The 23161-nt window shown below is 41.3% G+C and overlaps 1 protein-coding gene across 14 annotated transcripts in view; it reads right to left on the minus strand.

The window, feature by feature from the left end:
* The window catches only part of LOC149440445 (AP-3 complex subunit beta-2-like), a 151208-nt gene that overhangs the window by 44542 nt on the left and 83505 nt on the right, over nt 1-23161 (minus strand). For all 14 annotated transcript variants that reach the window (XM_089658609.1, XM_089658608.1, XM_089658610.1 and 11 more), the window contains exons 10-14: nt 22272-22326; nt 12950-13021; nt 9955-10017; nt 5208-5340; nt 1373-1482 (exon numbers count right to left, since the gene is read on the minus strand). In XM_089658609.1, coding sequence (XP_089514735.1) covers nt 1373-1482; nt 5208-5340; nt 9955-10017; nt 12950-13021; nt 22272-22326 — 433 coding nt within the window. The remainder of the gene's footprint in view (nt 1-1372; nt 1483-5207; nt 5341-9954; nt 10018-12949; nt 13022-22271; nt 22327-23161) is intronic.

The following is a 23161-nucleotide window of genomic DNA, read 5'->3' on the forward strand; positions in this document are numbered from 1 at the left end:
GCTATAAAATTCACCATCAAAGAGTAAGTACCCCAAAACAGCAGCCACTTGACTTGTTGTTATGGGTGTTGTCACCACATGCACACTGACAATATGTTAGAGTAGAAAGCAACTTTTTCTTAGCTAAAACGAGTAAAATAGTTGGGTACATTGTGGTTGAGGGACACAGTATGGGGGCCTAAGGCCTCATGCACACTGTGAAGCTCAAAAATGTTTTTCCCCTACAGGAGTTTTCAGCATCAAAAACACAGTAAAAATCCACTAAAATTTTTGCATGCACATTCATGCGAGTTCCCGCGTCCGGCATTAATGTAATCAGCAGAAGGAATGAAACAAGAGCGCACTGGCCTAGCGCATTATCCCAGATAACTGTTTATTAAAACGTAGATAAAATATTATACTCACAAACAAGTGGTGACAGATCACATATAGATAGAAAGTCACAAGATGCATTAATCCAGAGCCAAAGACCCTGATGTCAATGAAGTGCCATCTATGGGCCAAATTGGGCTGATGCAATTTGAGGGTAATGCTCTTCCTCAGAGCCCCATTAATGTATTCAGCTTACCAGAATTTTGGCCATTAGACTGCACGCAGGTACCTAGCGCTAAAGAGCTTTTTTCACTTTTGAGAGTTTTTATGCTCATAAGCTCCTCTCCTGAACGCACAATTGAGCTGCCACTAAACTCCTGAAAATGCCTATACTGTGCATGCACACATAGCCTTACATGGAGGGGGGGTAACAGGCAGAGAAAAATAAAAGCTCAAAACAGCTCAAACTCCTGTAGGAGCAGCTGTTTGACCTGAAGTGTGTATGAGGCCTTAATGTGTGGAAGAGGAACCTGTAGAGCTTAATTTATTTGTAAATCCAGTCGTTACCATTTCATATAAACATTAACATTTTAATGGATTTCCAAAGTCATTTTTACATTTTTAAATCCACTATCTGTTCCGTGTTTAACTGCTCATACCACAGAAACACACTCCAGATGCATTCTGGATTAATTTTTGCTTACAGTTCACAAAACACTCCATTCCACTGCATTTTAAAGGAACGCACTGGAATTGACTGCACTGGAGTGAACTAGGGCCATTGTAATACATGGAAAACACTGAATTTTTGATGCAGAAAAAAAAAACCACTGGACTGCATCTGGTATGAACCAGCCCTAAAAATCAGTAAATCCACATAGCATTACATAGAATTAGTGAGAAGTAATAGAATTAATGCACGCGTATTTTTCCAATTCTGAGTGTTTTAAAACAGGGACCATAGTAACAGATTACAAGTGAAGACTGCACACACATTCCTGACAGAGTTGGAAGAAATAATAAGCTGACTTTCCATGTCTACTCTGTGGATCTTACATACCTGAATATTATCTGTAAGCTTGGCCATGTGTTTGATAATCTCACTATGCTGTGCAGGCTGCATCTGTAGCAGTTTCTTGATAACCACGACTGATTCTGCTACCACCAGCTCTGCAATGGAAATAAAACAAGACCAAACAGCAAAAAATGTAAAAACTAAACCAGATGGTTGATTGGCTAAAGTAATTTTTACACAGACCTTTTCTCCTTTTAATATCTTATCAGGGTTATTATCAGTAACATGTACTCTACACCCTATGGTGCTTTGACTACAGGCAGTAAAATATTCTCTCTGGGACCTCCATCTATGATCTGGGAGTTGGCATTTACAGATTATAAAAAAGTTTTAGTAATGAATTGAGTAAGATATAAGTAAAGTGATATAAACATTACAATGATACTTAAAGGTTACAAGCTTAGTCAATCTTTCCAGGAAGAAAATGTACCAGGAAAATTTTACTCTTATACATTTGTGCTGGAAATTCATGATTTAAAACACCTAATGTGAGACTTAATAATATCACTATTTCAAAAATTAATCCGTACACATCTACTACTAATGGCCCTGTAATCTATTTTTTTTCAATATATAGTTTAATACAGTTCTCTGCCTCCTGGTAACATCCTCTGTGAGCTTCAGAACCTCTCCTTTTTCCCTTCACTTCCTTTAGTCTGGAGCGAGCAGTGTACATTAGTTGCATTCATGCATACTGCTCTATTGACACTAAAAAATCCCATAGTCCATCTCAGAAGTGAGCAAGAGAAGCTGAATGTGCTCTTACATCGGGTAAAGTAAGAATTGAACACGTCACCATTTTTCTTTGTAAATATATTTCTAAAGGTGCTATTGACATGACAATTTCACCACATGTCGGTAACAACCCATGCAATTCATACATACAAAGAAAGCACAACAAAAATTTCCATTTACTTATTAATTATTCAACTTTCCAAGTGCACTATATCCTTCAACTCCTATTTACATCTGTGACCACCCTGTGTTTTCCATCCACTAATTTCCACTTGCTTTAATCCCTCAACTACTAATGCACTGCCCTCAGTATTATTATTATTATTATTATTATTATTATTATTATTAATAATAAAAAAACAAACAAACAAAAAAAAAAACCCTTATGTGCTTGGCCCTAACAACCTGTCCCTAACTAATTGTACAGGATTTAATTCAGGTATGTCAAGCCAGTTACAACAGTTTTGTAAATTTATCTGGGCAACCCATGTTGATAAACCAGCTGTGGAGATCCATTTCTGCGCTATCAATTGTCTTGCCATAAATAGCAGACGAAGGATCGCCATCAAAGTCTGGGGTGTATATACTTCTGTATCCAGCCACCCCCATACACATATCTTGGGTTCCATCGTAATGTTATCTCTGAACACCTCATTAATAATGTCCAATACACAAGCCCAGTATCTAACCAACTTAGGACATCTCCACATCTTATGTACCAGCGTCCCAATATCCCTCTCACATCATGGACATAGAGGAGTGTCCCTCTTATGCCACTTAAAAAGTTTCTGGGGGGTATAATATGTCCGATGCATAATGAATAATTGGTTAAGTCTCTGAGACGCAGAAAGGGATACCTGTTCCACATTATAAAGAATATCAGACCACTTCTCATCATTCAGGGGGCCGACATCCATTTGCCAATATGATCTACACCTCAGAGAATTTGATTTTGACCTACTTTGTAACAGTGCATTATAAAGCCTTGTTATCTGTCCCCTCTTAGATGTCGCTGCTAGACTTTGGTTAATAATTGTAGGTGTTACATAGACCCAAGGCATCTGTCTAAACTGGTTTTGGATAGCATGCCTAAGTTGCAAATATTGAAAAAAACTTTTGGTAGGCAGACCAAAATTCTCCTGCAAAGTCTGAAAATCTTTCAGATGTTGACCCTGATATAGCTGTTGGATATACAGGCCTCTTTCAGACCACTGATTAAATCCCTGCAGTTTTAATAGCTCCATAAAATTTCTGAAAGTAAAAATTGCAATCAGTATAGCCCTTGAACTGACAATGGTCCTAATCCTATTCCAAATCTTATATATCATGACTAGAGTAGGGAATTGCCTAACTAAGCTAAATTCACCCGCCTCTAAACAATCTTCTAATTTTTCACCTAAGAATAACGTAGACAGTATTTTCCTAACTGGGTCAATACTCACATCTTCCTCCCAACCGTTAAATGTTGGAGCTGCGCTGACAGAAAGTATAGGAATGGATTTGGAACGGCCAGGCCACCAATCTCCTTAGCCTTTTGCAATGTTTCTAATTGTATACGTGAGCTACACTTTTGTCAGATAAGCATACGGAGTATAGTGTCCAGCCGTTATAAAACTTAGGGAGCCACACTGGAGCATTATGTAAAGCATATAATAATTGCGGCATCCATATCATTTTAATTAGGTTTATCCTCCCTACTATTGAAAGCGGTAGTTTGTACCAGCTTATAGCTTTCTGTTTAAATGTAATTAACAGTGGGTTAATATTTACATATGCATACCTAGAGATATCCTGATGTATAACTATTTCTAGATATACAAATGTTTCTACCACGTTTACCTGAGAAGCAATTGGTGACAAGAGGTCTCTGAGAGAGTCATCCGGCAGGAGAACAGACTTGTTCCAATTATAGTCAACCCGAGTAGGACCCAAAAGTATTAATAGAAGACATCAAACCTTCTATGGATGTAGATTTATCTCCCACAAATAATAATGCATCATCTGCATACAATGCCAATTTCTCCTCCGTATCACCTTTCCGGAATCACACTATCTGAGAATCACTCCAAATAGCCGCCACCAGTGGCTCCAGTACCAGAGCAAACAGTAAAGGAGACAGCGGGCATCCCTGCCTAACAGACTGATTTTACTGTTGTGTGTTTAGTAACACTTTAAGCTTTTTAAACTAATGTGTACTGCTTAGCCAGGGTAGTTTCAGCCTACATTGTGCATGTGGGCACATTATATCATCATAATTATTATTCAAGGCTTTGCAAAGGTTGGTCACAAACACAAATGTAGGTTTTTTTTCTTTATACCATCTGCAAGAGATGTGTACTACTCTATGGCTTTTCCTTTAAATGTTCCAAACCTCTAGCTCAATAGTGTAATATTGAGGCCAGCCATATACTACAGCAGAGGTATTGAATTAATATTTAAGGTCCAGCGAGTAAAGTTTTCTTCCAGCAGAGATCTAAATCTCCATGTTTGTGCTATGGCTCAAATGCTGTACATGAAAGAAGATCCTACAGAATCCAGTACTTCTCAGATTGTCAAGTGCTTGGTCCTCTGCTGCAAGCTGTACTGCCTACTTCCAGCTCCTACCTAAATCTATAGCAACTGATCAGAATTCACCCAGCTACAGTCAGACCAGACCGGACAAGATGGACTATAATTGGTTGCCTTGGATTGCTGCACTTAAGAATAAGGCAGGCCATAGATTTTGTGGTACTCTTTCCTGCAACTATGGGTTGCAGGAAAGAAAATCGCTTGATTTCCCCATCAACACAGTGATGAAGGGGGAATCCCTCCCATAGAGCTATTGTGTTGTGCTATAGCTGCTGGCAATAATTGCATGCTAAAAATCCAACATGCTGGTTGTACTCAAGTCGATCGATGGATCGACTTGGGTAAAATCAGCCTGCCCATAAATAGATCGAATCTTGGCACATCTCTGCTGAACTGGGCGAGATTTGATCCATCTAAAGGGCCGGCTTAAGAACTTTTACTGAACAATAACAACTTATCATTTGGAACAAAAACATACTTCTTAAAGGTAATCAGTGTAATTTCCCTTATATCTTACCATCTCGGTTTGACAAAAGTTGAACAAGTCCATTGAGGCAAGTGTCTCGAACTTTACCAATATTAGTGGCACATCGACCAATAGCCTGTATCGTTGCAGCCACAAAATCTTTGTCCATACTGCGGATGTATGTCTGCAAGTTTAAAAGGGTGAAAAAAATCAACATATATGAGTATCAGAGCTAGTTACAGAACTGCAACTCGTTACCTGCTACGGCGATGTGTACATGTTTATGTTAGGGAACCTCTAAAATGACCTTCAGCACAAGTTCAACCTGCTATACAGACAGGGTGTCCCACAGGCCTCTATAATTCTCCCAACAAATGTTCCTTCATGGAAATTACATACCTTGTTTGTTCACTTTGTCACTTTAGAGCCATGCTTCGTTGCACACTTGCACCGATCTTGTTACTTGTTCAGTTTGGCTTTTGGCTCCGTGTTCTACCTTGACAGCTCACACTAAAACCGCACTTGGAAGAAACTTATCTGTGATAACAGACCTCTACTTCAATCCTGTATCCTTGGGTCTTATACCATAGAATGCCTTGCTTTCCACAAGATGTGACTGATACCTCCAATGTGGGAGGTATTCTTAAGAGTGACATTTTTCTTCTTGTATGGTGGCCAACCACAGCAGAAACGTATTGTGAAATGTTGAAATATCAGAGCCATTAACAACCCCAACAAAGTTAGGCAATGTTTATCAACAACAATTCTCTCTGTCTGTGATTTGTCTACAAGAAACCCATCTAAACATTGACACAATCGACAAAATATGAGACCTAATTTCACTTAATACATTTCCTCACAAACTTTACTTTTTGGTAGCTGGGAACAAGCAAAACCGACAATGTCTTATGTATACTTGCAAATAATTACATACCTCCCCCTTATTCTAGAGAAGTTTTGAAGTGGCTAGAACAATATATGGCAGACAGTAGTGTTTGTAGAGAGAACTGCCGAAAGGATCGCCAAAACTTGCTTTTCATAAACATTCCTCTCTTTGGGGTCAATTCAATAAAGGATTTTGCATGCAGATATAAAGGTCACAAGACCCATTTTTCAGAAATATTGCATGAGATAATAAGAGTCAATTCATCAAAGTAAAATAATTAATGTGAGGTAGATACCACACATTTGTTAAAAATGTGAGGTAAATACCTAAAAAGAAAAAAAAAAGATAAATCATTAAAGTTAATTCACTAAAGAGCACACACATTCGTTATTATCACCTGCCAGTAGGCAGTTGGTATTTTAGCAATGTACGAAATAAAAATGAGAGGAACTCTGCACTGGCCAGTAAGTTAAAAGTATACAATGTTCAGTTGTGCTGAAAAGTTTGCATACCTTGACAGAAATCGTGAGATTTTGGCATTGATATTGAAAATATGACTGATCCTTCCGAAAAGCTGTCTAATATTTAAGGCCATTTATTATCACATAGTTGTTCTGCTCCTTTTTAAATCATAATTATAACAGAAATCACCCAAAGGGCCCTGATCAAAAGTTTACATACCCTGGAATGTTTGGCCTTGGTACAGACACACAAGGTTACACACAGGTTAAAATGCCAATTAGAGGTTAATGTCCCACATCTGTGGCTTTTTCAATTGCAATTAGTGTCAGTGTATAAATAGTCAAAGAGTTTGTTAGCTCTCACGTGGATGCAGAGCAGGCTAGATACTGAGCCATGAGGAGCAGAAAAGAACTGTCAAAAGACTTGCGTAACAAGATAATGGAACTTTCTAAAGATGGAAAAGGATATGAAAAAATATCCAAAGCCTTGAATATGCCAATCAGTACTGTGCAATCACTTATTAGGAAGTGGAAAATTTGGGGATCTCTTGATACCAGGCCAAGGTCAATGTAGCGGAGGGCAGAAATAATACTTTATTTTACTTTGTGTTGTTCACGTACTATGTGATAATAAATGACTTCATATTACCACTATCCTTAAACAAAAGACAGTTTTTTGGCATGATCAGTCATATTTTCAATATCAATGCCAACATTTCATGATTTCTGCCAGGGTATGCAAACTTTTGAACACAACTGTATTAGTGTGGAAATGTTCTGCCCTGAGCTCAGGAATGAAAATAAATTGTAACATTTCACCAAAGGAAGACAGTTCTGTGAATAAAAGCACACTAGAATGTTTTCATAGTTTCATTTCATTTCTGTGTGCATTTATTTACAGAACTATCTTCCTCTGGTGCAGTGTTAGCATGTTAAAAAAAAAGCTAAAAATAACGCTAAATTTAAGTGACAAATATCGCAAAACAAATATTTAATGCATTTGGTAAATAATGCATTTTTTTGTGAATTGACTACTTTTGAGATAAACACCTCATTAATTTTTTTTTATTCTTTATTTTAAGTTTTTTAAACATACAAGAAATTGGGGTTAAAAAAAAAAACAAAAAAAACAATAAGCCAATCTTCTTGGCATACATAAAGAAAAATAAGGTACATAGTGGAGTAATAATATATCAAACATATTGAGTAATATCTCAACATGTGCATCAGGACATAACAGTCAACAGAATGGGGAGAGAGGCCTCCCCAACAATCGACCTAGGTGTCTAAGGTGTATGTTACAAAGGGGTTTTCAACATAAAACAAGGTGGCCTCTCATGCCGATGGACTATCGGAGACAAGACAGAAAAAAAAAGGGAGGGCGAGGAGGAGGAGGGAAAAAAAAAAGGATCCAGTTAAAATGGTGGGTCTGGGGTGCTGAGATCCACCAGATGTCCCTCCAGTTTACTAAAACTAAAGAGTGCAAAATAATCTGGTGCAGTTCTGCATAGAAACCAATCAGCTTCCAGGTTTTGTCAAAGCTTAAAGTGGTTGTAAAGGCTGAAGGTTTTTTACCTTCAAGCATTCTATGCCTGAAGGTAAAAAACCTTCTGTGTGCAGCAGTGCCCTCAGCCCCCTCAGTACTTACCTGAGCCTCACCACGATCCAGCGATATGAATGACAGCCTCGTCTGCCCCGGGTCTCTGCCTCCTCATTGGCTGAGACAGCAAGCGGGAGCTATTGGCTCCCACTGCTGTCAATCACAGCCAGTCAGCCAATGAAGAGAGGGGAGGGGGGAGGCAAGCCACGGCTCCGTGTGTGACTGGACACACGGAGCAGTGGGTGCCCCCATAGCAAGCTGCTTGCTGTGGGGGCACCCGACAGACAGCAAGAGCCAGGAGAGCCTGCGGGGGAAAGGAAGATCCAGGCTGCTCTGTGAAAAGGCAATACACACAGTAGGTAAGTATAGACATGTTTGTTATTTTATAAAAAAAACCTTTAGAATCGCTTTAATTGAACAAGCTGAAGTTAGAAGCTGATTAGCAGCAGATTCTGAGTGCACCAGTTTTAGTAAATCCCCCCAATTGTCAATTCTTACTATGCCCTGATAGTATTATCTAATCATTTCTCTCTCGTTGTTCAATATTTATATATTTTTTAACTGGGGATAATTTGCAGCCTTATTAAAAACAGTAGATTTTCCTACCTTGGGTGTTACGGTCCACCTTACAGGAACATTGATGAGCTAGTAGAGGACTTTTAGGCTGATGAACAAGTTCAGCTCATCTAATCGTTTAATACTGAATTCACTATCTGTACTACACCTATTACATAGAGATGAAATATAAATGCTGATCATTCAAATTACATAAAAAGTGTCCAGACCCATGAGTCCCACATTTAGCACATCTGTTGATCCTCCAGATTGTACAGAAGAAATAGGAGAATGTTACACAATGGCCACATACACAGACGGATGTTGTGGTATGTCTGGATTTTGGAAATCAAACATTTTAAGAAAGACCAGGGTAGCTACAGAACTAGGTATGGAATCTGTGTAGGGTAGGTTTCATTTGGTCGCATACAACAGTATATGGTTATGTGAACCCTACTGGATCATATCACTTTTTTCATATCACAGAGCTCTGACTATACACATAGGCTAAACACATTGTTTTTTTAAGATATTTGCCAAGAAAAACTAAAATGTGTTCAGATAGCTTAAGGCTACATGCACACTAAGCTCCCTTGGGTACCACGCTCTCCTGACAGCTGAAAAACACTAAACGGGGAAAAACGCATATACATGTGGTAACGCGTTTAACGCTTGGGCATTTATTCATTCATTGTCCAGAGTACTTGACAATTAATTGAATAAATGCCCAAGTGCTAAACGCGTTTTGCGTTTTTTGGCCAAAACTTTCCTCTCCTGAATGTGATTCTTCTGTTCAGGAGAGGGACATTTAACTGCCCCAAAACTTGCTGCTGCTAAACTCTAATAAAAGCCTAGGTGTGCATGTATACCTAGGTTTTTATTGAGTCGAGCTCAGGGGCTTTGGCAAAAATACGCCAAAAGCTATTAAACTCTTGTTTAGGAGCAGCAGTGTACATGAGACCATAGTATGTTTTGTTTATTATTTAGTAACGTTGCATTTTTTGGTCAAACAGAGATGACAATATTTGTTAATTAGTCAGGCTAAGAACAGTGTTTAATGTGCAGTAACCTTCCAAAACAATTAGAAAGGATCCTACACAAATCTGAATGGAGCAAAGTGATTGGTAAGCAGACTGGTTGCTATGGATTATAGCATTTTCCCCATCACCTTTGCGGTTTGTACTCCTTTACACCGGGTGCAGTCAGAAAGCTGTATGCTGTAGTTGATTTTTGATATCAGACCCATGCATACATATAGCAGAAATAACCAGTTTTGTCTATTAATTCTGTACTTACTTGAAACTCTCGTAGTATGATGGAAATGTTGGTTTCATTTGCTAGATTTGTCAACACTTCCAGCTGTGCAGGAACAGAAATGGAATTTGCATTCATATTAGTACCAACGTTGCTTGCCATGTCACTTTTGAGATACTTAAATATTTACTATTGTTATGTACTGCATAATAATCGCCATTTTTAATCATAACATCTCGATATTATAAAAAGCAGAGCGCGGGTGAATAAAACATTAAAAATACCATCACACAGATACTAAATAGGGGTGCTAAGTGAATATTTTCAATACCTACTAAGTGTTCCCTAAAGGACAGGGTCTATAATACAGCCATTGTATATCCATTGAATGTGACAGCTAAATGTCACTAGTACACTATTGAACATGCTGAATGAATACTGCTAAAACCGTTCTTACAACCAGAGGAGTTACATTTATGTATTTATTTAAAATTTTCTATTAATAGATAAGTGTGCTTAAAGGGTTCCTGCATTTTGCCAAACCTCCACCCATGTATTCTATGATCCCAACGCGGCCTGTCAGCAAAAACTACTTGGTGCCCGGCCAGACATTGCTTGGGCCATACGCTGAAAGTGCATCTGCACTAGCTGCTCTGGCTTATTCACACATATACAGTGTGCTCACTTCTTAGCTGATGTTAGAAGTAGAGAACACACTGTGTATGTGCATAATTTGAAGGAGCTGGAGCGGTTGTAGGGGGCACAGTTCTAACACCTGGCCCATCCTGCCTGAATTGGTTAGTTAATCTTTCCTGTACTTTTCCCACAAAACCCCCTATGCATTCCAGGCTCCCAGCACATTACCTGTGCACATTACCTGTCTGTCAGCAAACACTTGGGTCAGGCATCTGGGCAGATTCTGACATTATTGTCAAAATCCCTTCAGAGCCCGAACTGGCTCCGTGACATCAACCGAAAACAGATTTCATCCCACTGTTGGCTGACTCTGGATCACAGGAATACAGGTGAACTCATATGACCAATAGCAGACGTAAGGCCATACTTCTCCTTTAAATGATCTGAGGTGGCTACTGAGGGCACAGTTCAAACATCTGGTCCGTGCTACTGTTTGGGCAGGACAGAGGGGGGGTTCAGTACTGAGGAGTTCTTGCTTACAGGCCACGTACAACTTACACATACATACCAGTTAAGCAGTGGTTTGTAATGTGCTGGGTATTCTGGAATGCATAGGGTGTTTTGTAGGTATAGGTGAACTAACCCTTTAATAGTTTTTTCCTCTGGCATTTAAAAGGGTAAGCAGTAAACTGCCTTTTTATCTTCCCTCACCTAGAAGAGAGGAGGATCCTAACCCAACAATCATTTTAAGGTTGCAAAGAACTCAAGAGAGGTTTCTTCCCACAATCCTTTGTAAAATCACCAAAAATATAACCAGATAAGGTATAATACTTAATATGGCAACTGATTTAATACTCTCAACTGTTGTCAGGCCACTAACTCCTTCATATCTCACCTAAAGGCTGAGAATAGAGGGGTTATTTCTTCTCTGTAGTAGATTCTGTAATGCATTTTGGCCTATATTTTTAATAGGCATTTAATTATAATGGGGGAATTAATAAAAAAGTGTCTGAGACAAGTGCATTCTCACCATTCTGCCACTGCCCATGGCAACTAATCAGCTTCTGGCTTTCATTGTTTTCCACATAGCCTAGAAAATTAAAATGTAAAAGCTGACGGACTACATTCCAGTAGAGAAAAAGTTTGTCTCCGGCACTTTTTATTAGTCTGCCTTCATACTGATCTGTTGTAAAAATACGGTAAAATTGTTTCTAAAAGTGAAACTAACCCAATGATTTAACGGTTTTCCAAAACAGTTACATTTAAGGCATGCCGGGAATGATAGCTGTCACAGTTGCTTGTTCCTCAGCCGTTTGGCAAGATCAACTGGAGTATCTGTTCTTATTAGTGTCCAGAAGGGGTGCCACGCTATCGTTCTGACCTTCTGACTGGGATGACTGACTGTACAGTATCCCTGCTGCTATGACGAGGATCCTGAGAAGGGGCTGTGAAGGCAGAAAGCTCACAGTGTTAAGCGTCTCCTGGCAGTGCCGTCCCAGGGATACCAGTGTAGCACTATGGGTTTGGGACACCAATGTGTGAAACTGTACTAGGTCACAACACCAAAGGTGTTTTCTGGACAACGCATTGATGGGCTGGGAATTCTGACTTGCCACCAGGCCACAGGGCATAGCCTCTGCAGCTACAAAGGCACCTTTTTAATTTCTTTCTTATTTTTACTCTCCATTTATGTCACCCTGCACTTATGTACGTGTTTCTACTTCACTCAGCTGGTAGGGTTTAGGTCTTCGGGCCTACCCTGAAGTCTAGGGGAGGGATGTGTGGCCATTAAGTTTTTTTCCTCCTCTGCTTCAGGGGTCTTTCTTCGGGAGAGCCCCCTACCTAGTACTCGTTGGATGGCTTTGGCTGATCATGAGGAGTGGGGTCTACCAGACATTTTGGATAGGTGGACCCAAGTGAGCCTTACCCCCGTTAGGAGTCTAGCACCCCGGTGGGTCAGGGAAGGGTCCTTCCTTTTCGAGAAGGGATCAAATGCACATCTCAAGTCACTCATTTGTGTGAGTTCACATACACTTGGTTGGCTCATTTTTGGTGTTTTGTTTTTGCACACCACATGGTGGGCTCAAAAAAAAAGTGCTTGTTCTCTCCATTGAACTGTCAAGTCATCAAATGGTCGGTGTCATAATTGAGCACATGTCCAGTACCATGGCAACTGCAGATCAAACAGAGGCCAAGACGGCAGCTTCCTTGGCTGTAAAGGATAGGACGGTTTAGTTCCCCTTTAATACTACAAGTGCCCCCTCTTCTTTCTGTTTGTTTACTATGTATAAATGTGAAGACACTGTGGTATCTACAGCCATCGTGTATAGTCAGCAGCACAAATGAAAATTCACTTCAGCCTTTTTATGGTATGTCATTTCTACTGATGTTTTACAGTTACCTTTAAAATCTTAATTTGTGTCGGGTCGGTAGACCGGATGTAGAAACTTTTCAGATACGGTTCAAACATCCCCTGTGAGAATCCATCAGAACAAGAATGAGCACTACAGTATAAAGTATAGATTACAAATTATCACAACACACCATGTATATCAATGAACTTTAGTTATCTACTGTGTATGAATTAAGAACACACCATTTAAATTCATTATAATTCTAGATCCAGATGACTGAAATTTGTTTATTACTATGTACTGTATGTACACTTGTAGTTTTTATACCAGAATGTATGGTCCTATTACTCAACTAATTTTCTAATGTGTGTATCAATGATTTATATTGCGAAACCTGTGGGACCCTGCAAGGTTCATTTTTGGAGGTTTTTTCCATAATTTTTACTTCAATTATAACTACCAATGCATATAACTCAGAATTATATCCATTCAACAATCCACAGATCTACAGTCATTAAAGTGTATTAATAGCCAAAACTCAATTGTTAGATTTGGTGGGGAATTGTTATAACCTATAAAAACCAATGAAGTAGGAGCCCTGGTATGGCTAACCAGGACCCCCATAATTTATCAAATTTGGCTGGGCACCCTTATCTGGTATATGTCAGCTTCTCCCTCACTCACGTGTCATTGACAGTCTTTAACTAGTCTGAATAAGTAGGAGGCTAGAGTCCAGGTTCTAAATTTATAGTTTTCAATATGGTTAAAAAATATGATCACATATCATCATCATTGAAAAATAACTCTGCTAACCACTCCTGGTAACTAAACCAACCATATTAATTAACCCCATGCAGAAAAATACTCCATTTTGTGTAAGATTAATGTTGATGGGGTACCCATATCTCTAACAGCTAGACCCAATATGAAGAATTTAAAAAAGGACTTGAATGTGTGAAAATGCTGTACCTGAGCAGGTCTAAACCAGATTAAAAGAAAAAAGTTGTGATGATGCAATAAATACCTCTTTTACGTTATGTATTATCCTGGAGGAGGTGGGGATTGGTACAAAATATCTCAGGAGAGTAGGTTGCATATTAGCTCTCCATTTCAAAGAAAACAGTCAATGTGTCAAACTGTTGGCGCTATATAAATTCTGTATAATAATAATAGTAATGTGATAATTATACGTAGATATTTTACCAGCTTGTTACTCTAAAATAATATCCTGCTTTTCTGCGAGATTAGAGTTCTCCTTTAAGATTCTGCCATACATTCACAAAAGTGTAACTACTATCTCAAATGAACTACACAGAGACCTTAGATTGTTTAGATGTTCAGTTAAGATATACGTAATGGATATTTTTAGACTTTAATGCAAGACATTTTAGCAAGACTCTATTTGTTATGTATACTGTTATTGGAGTCTGCTATGGAGTCTTTCAGGAAAGCAGAAAATTTCCTAGGAAATATTTACCATAATTTTCCTCTCCTGATGGACTTCATGGTAGCATACATATGGGTTTAGCCCTTCCTCTTCTCTTACCCTTTAGGACCCCACTCCCATAAATCCTGACTCAGTGCCAGAGGCCACGTTCCATAACTAGCCTACTCAAGACATTGGGAGGGTATTCCTGCTGCCACGGAGTCCATCAGGAAAGGAAAATAGTATTTGATAGGAAATTTTCAGTTTTCCTGACAGATTCCATGGCAACAAACGTATAAGAAATAACTAGCCATACATACACGGATGGGCAGTTGCTGAACAAAAAAGTTTTAATTTGTATCATCATCAGATTTGCAAACCAAAATTAACAGAGAATAAAGAGGCATGCTCAATATAGTAATGAGCCATAAAAGAGTTGATCAAGGACCACGAGGCCACTCTACAAGTTATCTCATGGGCAACATGCCACAAAGCCACCCACGACATAGACACACTCCTGGTTGAGCGTGCAGTCATCTCATCTGGAGGAGTTAAGCCCTTAGCTCTGTAAGCCAGCTGGATGGACTGAACAATCCATTCTGAAATCATTCTGAATGAGGCATAAGCTCCCTTGTTCTTCCCATGACAGAGAACGAACAGATGATCACACAGTCAGAATGGAGTTGTGGTTGAAGATACAGTTTTATAATTTCTCCCACATCTAGTGGATGTATGTTGGTACTTCCAGGCATTCTGAATGGTGGTAGAACAATCTCCTGGTTCTCATGAAAGACTGATGTTACCTTAGGACTTGAGTCAAGCATAGGTATAAGTACCACCTGATCCAGAAAAAATGTGAAGAACGATTCTTTACACCCGAGGGCTCCAATTTCAGAGACTCTTTTTGCTGACGTGATTGCTACAAAAAAGGAAGACTTAGGGGAAAGCTCTCTAATTGAGATTGACCTTGTATGCTCCATCCCAGCTTCCAAGAGAATATTGAGGGCAAGAGGAAGGTCCCACTTGGGGAATATTGGCTTTTTCTGAGGTCTAAGTCTCACAACTCCTCTGAAGAACTGCCAGACAAGAGAATGTCTGGCCCAAGACACCCTGGTGAAGGCCAATATGGCTGACACCTGATCTCTGAGGGAGATAACTGAGGGCAAGAGGAAGGTCCCACTTGGGGAATATTGGCTTTTTCTGAGGTCTAAGTCTCACAACGCCTCTGAAGAACTGCCAGACAAGAGAATGTCTGGCCCAAGACACCCTGGTGAAGGCCAATATGGCTGACACCTGATCTCTGAGGGAGATAACTGATAAGGCAAGGTCTAAGTGTGTTTTCAAAAATCCCAGAATATCCTGAACTCTTTAATCACTGCATGACCCACCAGAAGCAGACACATATTCTACAAATTTTGACTAGATTCTCCCATAGACCTTGTTCGTGCTCATTCTTCTGGTATTCATCAGAGTACAGATGACTCCAGCAGGACAACCAAGGGCCTCCAGTCTCCCCCTGTCAAGGACCAGACCTCCAGATGTAGCTGAATTGGGCAAGGATGTAGAGTTGCCCCTGCAATAGAAGGTCCGGTCTGAGAGGCAGAGGAACTGGATCCCGAAAGCTAAGCTGCGACAGCAAGGGGAACCATGGCCTGTTCGACCAGTACGGAATTACCGCCCCTATTTCCACCTCTTTTGCCCTGAGTCTTTGTAGGAACTTGAGGATGACTGGAACCAGGGGAAACACATAGGCCCTGCAAAACCTCCACAGATTCGTCAGGGCATCTATCCCAAAGGCCTGAGGATAACGACTCCTCATGTAATACTTCTCTAGTCTGTTGTTGCACGGGAGATAAACAGGTAGTTGACTCCCAGGGTCAGAATCCAAGACTCCCACATGAGAGTCTATTTGGACTCTGGATAGAAAATCCGACATAAACCGCCAATATATTGGATAGGTTCTTCTGAGCCCAGGACATGATCGGCTCTACTACTTGTAAAAGGGATAGACTGCGTATTCCCCCAGCTTCCTTATGTAGGAGACTGACGTTCCCTACATCAGATGATGAAAGACTTGTAAAGAGCAGAATGCTGCCCAAAGTTTCAATATATTTGACATGATCCTGTAAGAAAGAAAACTCCACTTGCCCTGAGTTATTTCCAACAGACAATGAGCACCCCATCCCGTGTTGCTGATGTCCATTGTGATTGTGACCCAGGTAACAGAGGCAATGGAGTGGCAGTTGAGTAGATTTTTCAGCCACCAGAGATTTTGCAGCCACCGAAGGAGACCCTCCCTCATAGTCAAGGTTATGTAAATAACCTGGTCCCTGCTCCCCAGACGCTACTGTTGGAGAAAACCTTTTTGGAAGGGCGCATTCTCCATTGTTCCCACTTAAAAAAGGGCACTGTGGCCACCATGGTGCCGATGATCTTAAGGCACTGAAAAGCTTGAAGATGTGAGGAGGACAGGGCCAGTAGTCCTGCTTTGGATCTCCGGGATCTTCTGTATGGGCAAGGAAATGCTACCCCTGACTGTATCGAATTGAGCCTGAGAAACACCAGGGACTGAGTGGGCTCCAGGTGGCTCTTCTGCGGGTTCAACAGCCAGCTGAATTCGAGGAGTGTTGAAATGACTTGCTCCAGCAGTTGCTCTCTGTCCTGGGACAGCAAAAGATGTTCGTCCAGGTAATGGTGCAGGCGAATGCCTCTTGTTCTGATTAGGACCACAACAGCCAATAAAACCTTTGAAAACATGCACGGTGATGTCCAAAGCCCAAAAGGCAGACAGGTAAACTGGAGATGGACCTGACCTACAGCAATCCAAAGGAACTTCTGCTATAGGCACATGAAAGTAAGCCTCTCTCAGCTCTATGGACACGAGCCAGTTGTCTGGCTGAACGGTTTGTGGAATTGAGAACACTGTCTCCATTTTAAATTTGTCCTTTCTGATGAATGTGTTCTGATGTGTAAGGTCTATGACAGGCCTCCATGAGCTGTTTTTCTTCAGGACCACGAAGAAAGGCGAATTCATGCACTGAAATATCTCGCATTTCGGAACTGGCATGGCAGTGCCTTGTGCTACCAGCAAACCTACATAAGATAGAGGTGTTTTCTTCTTTTCCTCAGAGTGTGTTAGGGCTGTGGGAACGAACCTGAGATGAAGAGAGTTCCTGAATGACCAAGCATGACCCAAAGAGACCGGTTTGATGGCCCAATAGTGCTGGATTTAGGCCGCCCAGACATGCCAAAAGTGGCCTGCCTGAGCGATCCCAATCTCAAAAGGACTTTTTAGCCTCCTGGCCACCCGAAGTCAAGCTTCTAGATGACTTCTGAAAGAATACCTGGCTTCTTCTCCAGCTCCTCTTAAATTCCTGATCTGGTCTGTAAAGGAATGTGTTCCGAACGCTGTCTTCTGGGCTGTGCCTTCTTATGGCCTAGCAGGCGCCGATCCTGAAACAAAAAGCCCAACTTACCACCTGGCTATAGCGCTGTCCAGTTTGTTGCTGAAACAGCGAGTATCCCTCAAAAGGGATCCTACACCATGCCTGTTTAGAGGCGGGATAGGCCAGCCATGGCCGAAGACATAAGCACACTTAGCCATAACTGAGGAGAGCATGACCTGTGCCACCAAGTGGATTATGTCAATTCTAGCCTTGCCCAGGAAAGCCGGCGCCAGCTTCAGCTTTTGAGTTTCTGGCTACCTCTTCCAATATGCTCTTTAGAACCTTATCTATATTATCCGTCCAAACCTCCATTGCCTTGGACATGGCTGGGAGGGCCAGAGCTGGCTTGCAGGCCATATCTGCCGTCACATAAATTCGTTTAAGATCAGTATCAATTCGCCTTGGCTGTCTTTAAAGGATACTGCATCCTCCAGAGGTAGAGTGCCATGTTTTACTAGCCTCATTAAGGTAGTATCGACTTGATGTTTAGACTCTAAATCAGTGGTTCTTAACCTGGGTTCGATCGAACCCCAGGGGTTCGGTGAGTCAGTCTCGGGGGTTCGGCGGAGGTGACCCACACCCGACTCATATGATTTGTGATGACATGCCCCGCTTGTCCATCATTGGCTGCAGGTGGTCACGCAACATCGCTTAGCCCAGTGGTCGGCAAGCCGCGGCTCTTGTGTGCCGGGCGCCCGCTCCCCTCCCTCCTCTCGGGCGGCAGGGACTCAAATGCAATGATTGGCCAGTCTCGCTGCCACTCACATCCTGATAGCCAGTGATTGGCTGTCAGGATGTGTGTAGGCGGGGCAGCGTGACGAACGTGAGAGGAGCTAGGCTCCTCTCACAGTCCGCCCTAAAGACCGGAACGGCGCGGGAATACAGCGAGAGGAACGCGCGGAGCAAAGGTAAGTGAATTGACACAGGGGGGACTTGGGGACTTAATATGGGGGATGAATTAATATGGGGAATGAATTACTATAGGGGGGATGAATTACTATATGGGGGATGAATTACTATATGGGAGATGAATTATTATATGGGGGATGAATTACTATATGGGGGATGTATTACTATATGGGGGATGAATTACTATATGGGGGATGTATTACTATGGGGGATGAATTACTATATAGGGGATGAATTACTATATGGGGGATGTATTACTATATGGGGGATGAATTACTATATGGGGGATGTATTACTATGGGGGATGAATTACTATATGGGGGATGAGTTACTATGGGGGATGAATTACTATATAGGGGATGAATTACTATATGGGGAAGGAATTACTATAGGGGGGATGAATTACTATATGGGGGGATGAATTACTATGGGGGATGAATTACTATATGGGGGATGAATTACTATATGGGGGATGAATTACTATGAGGGATGAATTACTATGGGGGATGAATTACTATATGGGGGATGAATTACTATATGGGGGATGAATTACTATGGGGGATGAATTACTATATGGGGGATGAATTACTATATGGGGGATGAATTACTATGGGGGATGAATTTTCATACCGTTTGTTACAACATATCTTTGCGAGCAATCCTTTTCGAGGATGCTGGACATAAAGACGAAGAAAAGGAACAGACTTTGTTGCGAAAATGACATGAGAGTGGCACTTGCCAAGGTAATGCCGCGCATTTCTGAACTGGCCTCTGAAAGACAACAGCAGAAGTCACACTGATTTGCGGTAAATATTCATTATTTTGTTTTTGTGTGAAAATTATGTTTTAATGGTTTTGTTCTTTGTTCTTAATGGTTTTGTTCATTTTGTGCACCTATGTATAAATATATACCTATGTTTTGAATTTTAAAAATCATATTTTATTTTTCCAATTAAGAAGGGTTCGGTGAATGCGCATATGAAACTGGTGGGGTTCAGTACCTCCAAAAAGGTTAAGAACCACTGCTCTAAATGCTTCACTTCCTCATTCTTGAAATGATAGGGCTTAGCCGTCTTGCTTAGTAAGAAGGTCTTTCTCTTGACCCTCCTGCTCCATTCCTCCTGTAATGATCTCCCCTAGTTTCTCCAGGAACAGGAAATCTCAATGCTCTTTTTTGACATGCTTGAACAATTTTCTCTTCTTAGATGGGGACTCTACTGGCTCTGCCCACTTCAAGGCCTCCTTGATGGCCTTCACCAAAGGCAGCACCAGGGCAAAGTTGAAGCCTTTGTAGGGATCCTCTCTGTCCACCTCACTGTCTGAGGCTCTAACTGATGGGTGACTTGGCTGGGAAGGTTCCAGCACATTGTTTCCCTCATTTGGAGGGAAGCAAACAACCCAGCTGATGGGCTACGGGTGCGGTTAGTACCCAGCTGTTTAAGGGACTCTTGTACCACCCAGGTAACCAGAGACTCCACCTGCTGGTTGCCACTCTCTTTCACCTACTAAGCATAGCATGAATCACAAAGTGACTTGCCCTCTGGGACCTGAGTCCTGCATCCCCAGAAAGCTTTCTTTTGGCGTGGCTGGTGGTTTGGCGATGAGCACGGTGCCTGGAGGAGGATTCTAAACTTCTCCTGAAAAGCCTGGATCTAGACAGTGACCAATGATGTCTGGATCTAGATGAGGAATGACGGTGTTGCGACGTAGAAAGATCCCTGTCTTCGCATGCCGTGCATTGTCGACCAGAACTGGAAAGACTGACAAAAACTAAATAGGGTATAAAGGAAAGAAAAGAGTTTAAAAAAACACTATAGGAGTGCCCAAGCAAGCGGGGAAGATAAAGGGTTAAAACTCCCAATTATACCACAAGGTCTGGCCACAAGGGGGCAGTGACACATCCATATAAGGTCAACTGTACAGTCAAACCAAGCTGCAGTGGAATAGAACAAGAGGCATAATTAGGATGCACCAGGAGACAGCAGGCAGCACATAGAGGGGATGAACAGCAAACCCATACCTGCCAGAGAACCACTGCACCTGGGGAGAATGCTGCACAAAGCCCGCAAGGAATACCAATTGTAACAGCTTTGATAGCTGTTTAAAATCCTTGCATGTGCTGGCATCACTGCCGCCACAGCGCGCTTGTGCTGGATCCCCAGAGCCGCCTGTCGGCGCCCTCCGCCATCTTGACAGGAGCATGCATGTGCAAAGCCAGGCCTCGATCTCAGCCTAGGCCCATGCATGCGCAAAACCGCCAGAGGGCACCGGCCAGGACAGAGAGAGGCGACCAGGAATGAAAATGCGCTCCAGCTGCCATGGGAGGCCAAAAAGACGCTACAGCCATGGAAAGAAAGTGCAAAACAAAAAAAACAAGAGCACAAACATAAACTGTTGCCATGTAAACAATAGGAGAAGATATACATCACCCTGGACACGGCACTCATGCGACCTGCCTGGAGTAAGGAAGACACTGCTGCATCCGTTCAGGGCATTACATGGTCACCTGCTATTAGCAGCGCTATCCAGCCAAATTTCTACTTGCCCACCAATGAAAGGGCCTTAGCTCTTCATGGCAGTGCATCCTTCTGCTCTTTTTCCACCCCACTAATAGTTAGGGACTGCTGGAACTGATGGGAGACACATCTCCTCACATCTTCTGGAAAATGGCTTGCGCGCTGAGCCACCAGGCCTTGGTCATGAACGCTATCCTGAGCGAAGGAACACGGTATGACTTCAAACCCAGTCTTTGGTCCTAGGAGGAGGACAAAAAAAGAATGCGACCTCTGGCACTGAGTCAAAATTTATGGGGTCCTATAGTGTAGGAGAGGAGGCGGTGTTAAACCCATACATATGCTGCCATGGAATCTGTCACGAAATCCCAAATATTGGGTTGTCCCTAGAACATTAATAGAGGGGAGAACTTCCAATGGGGGACACTAGTTCTGGTGACCCTGGTGGTAACCAGGAATTCCCTTCGTAGGATTTTCTCTCACTTCTTGTTTTGGCTTTGGGACAGGAAACAAATGGAAATCTCTTCAATGGAAAAAGGATGGCAAAAAAAAAAAAAAACTTACAGGGGGTTATAACCTTACTTATCTTACTCTATTCAAAATTTTAAAAAAGTTTTTAGTATAGTTCTAGATTAATGACATTCGAATATACCCAATAAAGACTTATGTAGGTGGGAGGCTTCATTAACAAAATAAATCTTCAGTCTGCAGATGGCACTGCAGCCTGAAGATGTCAGTGTAATCTGTTTAATACTATAATTGTCAGACATGATTACAAAAAATATAAAACACATGAATTAGAATCAAAAACAGTTACATTTTTTGTGCATTTATCAGCCTATAGTAAAAATAAAAACACGGAAAATAGTTTAAAAAACAAAAATCAAATGCCCTTAAAAAATAAAAAGATTATTCAGGTTCGAAAATAAGTCACAAAGTTATGATCAAGTTAACTTATATATGCTGATGCTGCTAAATTTGGCCTTAGCATCTAGGCATCAAAGTTCTCTGGTCATGAAAAGGTTAAGAATGACAACAATAAGGATATACTGATCTGCCTTTGAGACTCACTTACCCTTCTTTTGATGGACATGGTTGCCACATTCTGCAGTACCACATACTGTACCTCACTAGGAGGAAAGTGACAAAAATATTTATTGGGATTAAACTGAGTGGCAGTGAAAACACAGAACAACCCGTAAAAATTTTATTGAAGCAAAAAATAACAAGTTGTTTAATTAAAAATTGTATAGAAAAAAAACAGCAGGGTTTGGTTATAGTAGCCATCTTAAAGAGGAGTTTCAATCATTTTTATCAGACAAAAACAGATACTTACCTGTCCAAGGATCACAGGATGTGCTCACCTGAGCTGCTCCTTCCTTTGGTCTTCTCTCCCCGGCGCTGGCACCTCAACTGTGGGCATCCAGCTGTGAAAGCTTGCGGCTTCACAACAGGGTGCACACTGTGCATGCACGAGACGTGCTGTGCATTGTGAATGGTCCGGCAGTCTCCTAGGACCTGTAAAGTGTACCAGAAGACTGCAGGGAGGGGGATGAGAAAAACTTTCCCTCGGATCGCCTAGGAGATCTCAGCGGAACTGGAAGTGGGTACCTGTCAAAACCAGGTACCCTCCTCCCCACCCAAAAAAAAGTGCCATTTGGTTTAGATGGGGAGGGTGGAGGCCTTACAGTGAAACTTTCCCTTTTGGGTGGAGCTTCTCTTTAAGAGTTGAACGTTGAGAAGATCAGCAGCATTCCATACTAAATCTAGTACAAATCTTAATGGGCTTATTCACAATAATTCTAAGTATAGTAAACGTCCCTGGCATAAATAAAAACATTCCTTAAAAATCTTACGAGTGCACAGTAGTTTTGGACCCTCTCTTTATTGCTAAAGATAAAATATATATGTTGCCCTAAAGATTTTATACATTGTTTAACTTTCTTCAATATTATTAAAATATAA

Source organism: Staurois parvus, unplaced genomic scaffold (genome assembly GCF_062004578.1).
Source record: "Staurois parvus isolate SC_StPar_1 unplaced genomic scaffold, SC_StPar_1.0 ptg001084l, whole genome shotgun sequence".
Classification (NCBI taxonomy): Eukaryota; Metazoa; Chordata; class Amphibia; order Anura; family Ranidae; genus Staurois; species Staurois parvus.